At 34.6% G+C, this 8,339-nt stretch overlaps 1 protein-coding gene across 2 annotated transcripts; it reads right to left on the reverse strand.

Annotated features, from left to right (window-relative positions):
* Positions 1 to 3,854: 3,854 nt before the first annotated feature.
* On the reverse strand, positions 3,855 to 7,149 carry LOC149254491 (pectin acetylesterase 8-like). 2 transcript variants are annotated; one of them, XM_089457045.1, is made up of 12 exons: positions 6,401 to 7,149; positions 6,238 to 6,320; positions 5,873 to 6,002; positions 5,708 to 5,787; positions 5,472 to 5,558; positions 5,268 to 5,392; positions 5,083 to 5,143; positions 4,921 to 4,977; positions 4,739 to 4,795; positions 4,528 to 4,633; positions 4,285 to 4,430; positions 3,855 to 4,171 (listed from the first exon to the last, which is right to left on the reverse strand). In XM_089457045.1, exons 1-12 carry the CDS (start codon positions 6,585 to 6,587, stop codon positions 4,061 to 4,063), a joined length of 1,230 nt encoding a protein of 409 aa, XP_089313171.1. In that variant the 5' UTR covers positions 6,588 to 7,149; the 3' UTR covers positions 3,855 to 4,060. The 2 variants fall into 2 exon arrangements, with proteins under 2 accessions (XP_089313171.1, XP_089313170.1); XM_089457044.1 differs by having other exon boundaries at positions 4,739 to 4,822; positions 6,401 to 7,144.
* Between the last annotated feature and the right edge of the window lie 1,190 nt (positions 7,150 to 8,339).

Raw genomic sequence — 8,339 nt, forward strand, 5'->3', positions numbered from 1 at the left:
TTCTCCAAACCAAGTAATTCGGCTTCCTCACAATCAACAATGTTTTGTCCTTAGAGGCTTGGACTTCATTTCAATGTGCAAGGAATGGACTTCATCATTCACAAAATAGATCTCAGCACTTGAATGCCCATAACAGTAGATGTGATATTTTCCACAACAAATATATATGACAAAAACACTTTAAAGTTTAGATCTTTGCAACAACAGATCCGTTTAAGAACTTCAATCCAACATGTCTTCAATTGTTTATGTTCTTTGCCTACTAGGAGAGCTTTTAAATTTGAAGAGAGACTCGGCCTCTTTTTCACTTGATATCAATGTATGCTTTTTTCAAAGGCATGACAAAGATCATTTCCTTCTTGCCTTGGTGTGCAAGAAATAGATTCCAAGATTGAGCGTCCATATAGAGTATTTAATGCATCTCATAATATTGTCATTTGAAATATCAAGATGGATTTCCTTTTATAGATCAGTAGGTGTGTCTAACAATATTTCTGTATATATGTGAGTGGTGTGACTCCTTCAATAGTCATCATAACTGCTCTTGATGGTTTCTTCAAGGATCCCTAACAAATCAAACTTTTGATACATTCTTATGATCACAGCTGTGATACAAGATTTTTCAACCAAACATTTAAGTGGTTGATTGACCTAGTTGAGGTCTATGAGAATGTTACCAAAGTAAACTTTTGATCCCAAACGAGGTTGTAAGTAAATTGATAAAACATATCAAATATTCTCAAGTCTCAAACTTCAGACTTTGGCAGAATTTTGCTGGTCTTTTTCCAAGACCTCATACTCGTTTTGAACAATTCATTAATGTAATGTGCTTTGCATGGAAATAATGTGCTTTCCTTGGAACCAATATGTAATATGGAAAAGATTAGCCATAACGGAACTTCCAAAGCATTCTGCTTATAAGATTTCAAAGGAATATATTATATAATCAAACCAAGTCTTGGACCGTCATTTGCACAACCCAGAATTTGATCTCCAATCATTCTTTGAATAATCTTTGCATGTAACAGCATATGGAGCAAACTTATTTACTTTCTTCATATGGAGTTGTAATAAAACAAGACTTCAAAGATCATATGTTCACCTTGACTGGCCTACTGAGGCATTTAGACTTATAGTTCAAGAGTTAAGGGCTTCTAATCTTCCTGTCGTTGATCCTGAGGACACTTTCGGCCTCCTGTAACATCCTGAGGCTTTTTGGCCTTTTGCAAACAATTGTCTAAGGCTGCTTCGTCCACTCCCCGAGGTTCTCGGTCCTTTGTCATAGAGATATAGTATACTTGTGATCATGTTAGTACAAAACATCACACATTTATGCTCAAGACTTCTCCTTGTAAACAATTTATGTTCCAATGACTGTCTTATGATACGCCAATCAAATCACAGAAGAATTAAACGCCAAAAACCAATTGTAGGCTGATTGTGATATTTGTTTAAACCACTCAACCGTCTATCATTAGTCCTGCGGTCCTCGTACTAGTCTGAGATTTAAAACTTAAGTTTTGGCCCTACTGCAACATGTTCTAGGCCTTCTCTGAACATTATCACAATTCTCAAGAATGAATCCAGCAATATAAATCTCGTCTTCATAAGAGAGGTATGAAACTTCAGTCTACCTGAGGTTATTTGATTTAACTGAAATAGATTGATGGCATTTGGCCTTAGGACTTTGACCTTTAACTCAGACCTAGAACATATTTGTTTTTCATGGATCGTAGGTTACAAGAGAACAAATCTATGCATCTTGGAATGTTTGCAACCTTTTGCATCCAGAATAGTACTAGGGTTTTAGGGCTAGAACAAACTGTAGTAACTTGAAATAGACCAGCTTCTTTCAAGGCTGTTCTTTCACCAAGCTTTGATACCATGTTGATTTTTCAAGCATTCTCTAAATTGATAATCACTTCTTATGATTTCTCTTAGGTTAATCTTTTTATGCATTCTTATTCATCATAAAGCAATTACACAGAGAGGATGTCAACATTAAAACAAAATGCCAGTAGGATCATAAAGAGAGCCAAACAAGAACACAAACATTTACCCTAAAAAAACCCACATGGGGAAAACCCAATAGCCTTTTCCTTAAAGTTCAATAGGAGACACACCTAGATCTTCTAGTCATTCACAAGGTCAAACTGACCAGCAAAGTAGTCTTGGTCAAACCTGGTCCAACTGCCTCCTAAATTTACCCACTGAACTTTAAATCTGGAAAGCAGAAAAACGTACTCTTTTTATAATGATTAGGTTGTTAAGTATTCAATTTTTCCTCTTTCTCATTGGTTTACATTTTGGGTTTTCTCTTCCCATGTCTTATTGGGTAAGTTCAAATAGTTTTGTTTTGTTTTTATATTTTATTCCCTACTATCATGAAATTACTATTCTATGGCAATGTTTCTGAAGTCCTAATTTTGTTTTAGTTTTATATAATAAAAAAAACACCAGTTATACGACAAGGTAAAATATGAATAAAGTCTAAAGAATCGTGTTTGCAAATCCTCACTATATAACCGAAATGCCAACAAAAACACCCAGATGAACTCTAAATAAGGCTCAAACATTGGGAACTAGAACTATACTTAAGGCTCAAAGATGGGGTATTAGTTCAGCAGGCAGCAAGGTTATTTCATAATATTTTGCAATCGATGACTTGAATTCTTCAACTAAGCAGTCAAACTTCATTTTAAGAATCGGTACATAGTTTTTAGGTTTCAAAATAATCTTCCTCTAGATATTAAAGTCACAATTTTTTTTTATTTTTCTTGAAGTCCAGGGAAAGTTGGTATCATGATTTAATGCTTCTTGGCAATGAACAGCCTATTCTTGGACTGCGCTGATCAAAGCCCAGAGCCGTTGAAGAATTATGCCCATCTTTAACGTATACAAGCTGCTTGTCATACTGCCTCCTTATCCCTATGTTGAGGAATTAATATCCATCTCTTTAATATATAGAAGCTGATTCTTTGCATATTATCTACTTGTGGTATACATCAATTGTATATGCATTTGGAATGCCAATTAAATTCGATTTCATGTTCTTTACCGTTTTGCGTTTTTGCTCTTGACCACTAAAAAGTAAGATTAAACAGTAACAGCCTGGTGAAGGTCACAATGAAAAATTAATATGTAACAGAATTAAGTAATGCCTTACGATAATTTTCAATTAAGAAAACAAGATACTAGTCAACAATCGCCTATGGGCAAATTGCTTGATTTTTTTCAAAATTTTATTTGGTGGCATGGTAATTTAAGGGTCTACAGCAGAAGCAAACAAACGTGTTACAAGGAAAATACCAACATTCACTTTAATCAACTAAATTCCACATCAACCAACCAAATTTATTAACAGAAAGATACTTCAGTTATAATTGTAATGAAAATCATTTCATACATCATCATCAAATAAAATCCTAGGATAGCAAAATTTGTTAACAAAAAGATGCCTAATTTAAAATTTTAGTGAAAGTTGTCTAATACATCATCATTAAGCAAGATTTTTTAAAGTTCGGCATTTATAGTGTTTGAGAGCCAAATATAATTGAAGAAATAACAACGTGGAGTGGTATAAGCCAAATATAGAAGAGAATTCGCTGCATTCTGTGAAATTAATTAATAAATGGGCGGTAACTTGAAACTTCTCATCATAAGAATATATATATATATATATAATCTAAATTTAAGGTTACAGTTAAGTTAGACACCAAATTGGTGTATGAGGCTCTCTTGTTTCTTTGTTTGTGCGACAATGAAAAAACACATTTTCTTAACTAATGAGTTCATATGAAAAAGTATAATAAACATTGCAACATTTTCGACGACATGAATATTAAACAAAAATATAACATAATTTCAACAAATATAGTTTTGTTAAGATGGACATAACAGATTGTCAATATATGACATTAATATTAAACAAAAATATAACAAAATTTCAACAAATATAGTTGAAGTTCTGTTTTGTTAAGATGGACATAACAAATTGTCAGATGGGACTGGTGATGCAAATGACAACGCACAATGTTATATAACGTTTATTTATTTGACTTCAATCTGGCCAGACGAGGTTGGGACAAGTCGAATCACAAAGGTATGGACAGTCAATATACTTGACAGCACTTCTACAGAAAAACCAATCTCCAGCTGCTTCTGCAATTGTCTGTTAGGGAACAAAAGCTTAAATATCTTGGAAATTCTATCGAAATACTTGTCTGGACTAACTTTACTGATAACTTTGGAAATAATTCTGGAAAAATTCATATAATGACACACCTTCGAATTTAATCTTGGAGAACTAGGTGAGTGCCACAGATCTTGCACATTTGTCTGGCAATGTGCATAGCATGAATTGATAAACAGCCCTCCAGTTTTCGATCTCGACACTGGTTTTAGTGCCTTCAACATTTTCTTTCTCAATCCTGTTCTCAATAACAAAGTAGAATAGATTATGTTACATTCCAGTAGAAATGTTTGGTGTTACCGGAAAGAAGAGGCCTGGGTATAGCAGAAATTAACCTTCTATTAGTTTCAGTTGCCATGGAGCACAGTTCGTGATATTCATCTTGCACTCGTGCCAATAGTTTTTCGGATCTGCTGAAGTAGGTACCAGAACGAGCCTAATCTGTAGAAAACATAATACCAGCCATACAAAGTATTAAATCACATTCAATATATCTTATACTGCAGAGAAAACGAGTGGAAGGGCCAGAAGAAGTTCTCTGTATACCTGCAATGGATCATATCCAGCACTGACAACAAGAAGTGGCGTTTTGATCAACCGTAACTTTAGGAGATATTGTGGAAAGAAACACTGGCATTTTATATCATCAAATGTTGGAAGGATATGCGTTGAGAAAAAACCATCCTAACAGAACTTCAAATGAAAAAAGCTTTTGAACTTTGTAGTACCAGACTTGCAGGATCCAATTTTGATGTGCAAGCAGCTGGCAAGTGCTTTAAAGATCCCTACAATACAATATTAAATTCAAGAATGAATGGAATAAAAGCAAATTATTTTAAGTAGATTATAGCGAAGAATAGGTCTGTAAAGAGAAGTTATAGGATATGTACATGAAGAGTGATGACTTCTTGATACATTTTTCTTAACTGATATACTCCCGAAACGTCCTTCCTGCACCATTTACAAGGCAGCCATGTCTAAATTAATTTATCAAACTTCTGAATATGCCTAAATCGTGGAGTACAGAACAAATATCGACCTGCGTGATTCAGATAAAATCTTATTGAGCACATACGTATCGATGAAAAATCCAGCGTCTGGCATGCACTTGACTTTAGCACTGCTAGGCAGAAGATTGTGAAAATCATCGCAGTAAAAAAATGCAGATAGGCCACCTACTGAACAGCCTGTAAGCAGAGCCTGCAACCGATGACTTTAACAAATCAGCTGACAACCCACATTTCGTTTTCATAACATAAAGAAAGTTAGGAGAGCGTGCCTGCTCAGCTTTATCCATTCCCTCCGCCAAAAGTTCTTCCATTACAGCCTGCCATATCCTTTGGCCCCTATAATGAAGTTTGGTAACCTGAAACACTGCTTATTAGGAAGGAATATTGAATTGCTATTTCAAACTTTCATACCCAACTAAATCCCCAAAAGTTCATCAATTTCAAGCAAAAATTTGTTCCGAAAAGAGCATTTCAAAAGCCTGCTAACATATTGAAGCCAGCATACCACGTCTACCTCCTCAACGTCTCCAGTGAATGACGACCCGTCACAGTATCTAACCATAACGCGGTTCCAATTAGAGAAATCTGTCAAACAGATTTCCTTATTGTCAATGGAACTTACGAAGAGGAAATTTATACTCACATGCTTTAATATCTAGACTTGAAATACCTGGATTTTGTGATTGTTGGTTATTTAAGATGCCAGAAAACGCTATTGCTTTTCCCATGTATAGAGAAGAACCTAAGGAAGAGTTAGCACGTTCCAAACATGACTGTATGTCGTTACACAATCCCCCGCCCTGCATAGAAATTCGCACTAAATATGACTTCAATCCTAGTAAATCAGAATCCTAACACATTACCCTGTTTCTGATTAATCTTTACTCTGAATTGATTTTGATATGTAGTTTGTGAACAGCTAACAGCTGCCAAAACAACAAACCACGTTAACAGAGAGCACCGATATTAAAACAAAAAAGGCCACCTTGAAAACCACATGGATATAGAAATAGAAGACCAGGAGAAATGACTTGCCTCCATGTGAACTAACCAGCTATCTGCTCCTGAGCCAAGTCCCCGGTCTAAATGGTAAGCTGGTGGGCTTCCATCTAAACAAACTGTAATCAGAAACGAACCAATGAGATTTAGTTGCATTGGAAGAGCCTAAAATTGGAAAAAAAAACATATATCCGCTTACCAGCTCCTTTGGATACTGCATTGTTCAGCACAGTGATGTTTACTAAAAGAGTTCCATTTGACGAATCAACATCTGATAACTCCTTCGTTGCTACAGATCCCTGGGTATGGAGTGTATTGGCTTCTATTCTCAGTGCCATGGTCAGAAGATTCAGTGCAATAAAAAATACAGAGTTTACGGATGCCATATTTGCAGTTGCAATGCCAAAGAAAATGTTCAAGGTTAATGAAGCAGCGTTTTACGGTTTTAGTAGAGAAGTGACAACAGAGGCAGCTTCCCCCGACTCACGCAGAAGCCTAAGCTCCCATGTTCAAAGTGTCAAACTTAGTCAATGGTGTAAGACTGTACTAAATAGCAGGCAGGAACCAAATTCAAGTGCTTAGCCTTTACACAGCAGGTGTGCGACAGTGATAAATAGTTGGCTGTACGCCAAAGCCACATAAGATATATGCACTGTGGTGACGGTGTTTGATATGGTACTCAAATAGCTCTATACCTTGTATCTGGCAGATAAAGAATTGTTTAAATGGCAGTTTGCTGATCAAATTGCAATGTTGAATCCTTGTATCTGGCAGATGAAGAATTGTTTAAATGGCAGTCTGCTGTTTAAATTGCAATTTTGAAGCCTTGTATCTGGCAGATGAAGAATTGTTTAAATGGCGTTTTGCTGTTCAAATTGCAACTTTGAAGCCTTGTGTTCAGCAGATGAAGAATGGTTTAAATGGCATTTTTCTGTTCAGATTGCAATATTTTCATTATTTTGAGAGATTTATCCTCCTCTTTTTCTTTTTCTTCCTTTTCCAAATAGGCTTAAACTGATTCCAGATTACATAATATTAAAAAAAAATTGTTAGTGGTTTGTTAGATTGAAAATCTAATAATCATAGAAGTTAATGTTTCTTATCTCAAATGTTCATATACTAATTGGATAAATGGTCTACTGACCAATATTTCTTTATGCAGTAAGTTATACCAAGATATTGGTAAATTCCAACTAAAGTAGAAAAACCAAAAATTAATAACAACCATAAAAGTTAATGTCTTTTATCTCAAATGCCCATATACTAATTGGATAAATACAAATGATCTACTGACCAGTACTTCTTTATGCAATAAGTTATACCAAGATATTGGTAGATTCTAACAAAAGTAGAAAAAGGCCAAAAATTAATTGAAATCCTCCAACCACAAAAAAACATGGAATTATTAATAGTGTCTAGAATAGATGAATTAACGAGAGATGCAAAATTTGATTTATGGAAATATTAATAGTGTTTAGAATAAATAGATTGACTAGAGATGCAAGATTTGATTTATTGCAGAACTGCTCCTCACAACAAACTAGTTCTTTGTGTTCTTCCCAACCAGCAGAGTTTCAGAAATTCATATTTTTAAAATTATAATTTAAAATGGCTAAAATTACAGCTTACATGTTACTGAAAATTCTGACCAATGTTTCAAGAGTAAAAACCAAACACCATCAAAGATATTAAATAAATGATAAATACCATTATGTCAACATGACAAGTTGGACTGTATACATTGCAAGCATACTGGACATGGACAAGGTTGTCTCCTCTTTTCATTATAGTTATCCAAAACTATAAGCACATATCTGATCAAACTAATCCTCATTAAAATTCATTATCAAATGATTTGAAATTAGACGCAAATGTAATATAAATTTTATTTGAAAACAAATTTCTTGGTAATTTCCATCGAAAAATCCCCTTTTATTTTGGCTGGCTTGAAAAGGACAAATTATTGACTACTTTTATGGCATTAGCACATGGGAATATATGTACTATAACCACCTTTTTTTCACTGGACACTGGAGCTTGAATTCGAATGGACTCCAATCTCTTAAGAAGACAAGTCCAAGATATGGATTGAATAGTGTGATAAAAAAAGCAGGTCAAGTCAATTCTAAAAGCAAGTC

This window comes from Pinus tabuliformis, chromosome 7 (genome assembly GCF_031772625.1).
Source record: "Pinus tabuliformis cultivar Carrire ecotype Pingquan chromosome 7, CPIR1, whole genome shotgun sequence".
Classification (NCBI taxonomy): Eukaryota; Viridiplantae; Streptophyta; class Pinopsida; order Pinales; family Pinaceae; genus Pinus; species Pinus tabuliformis.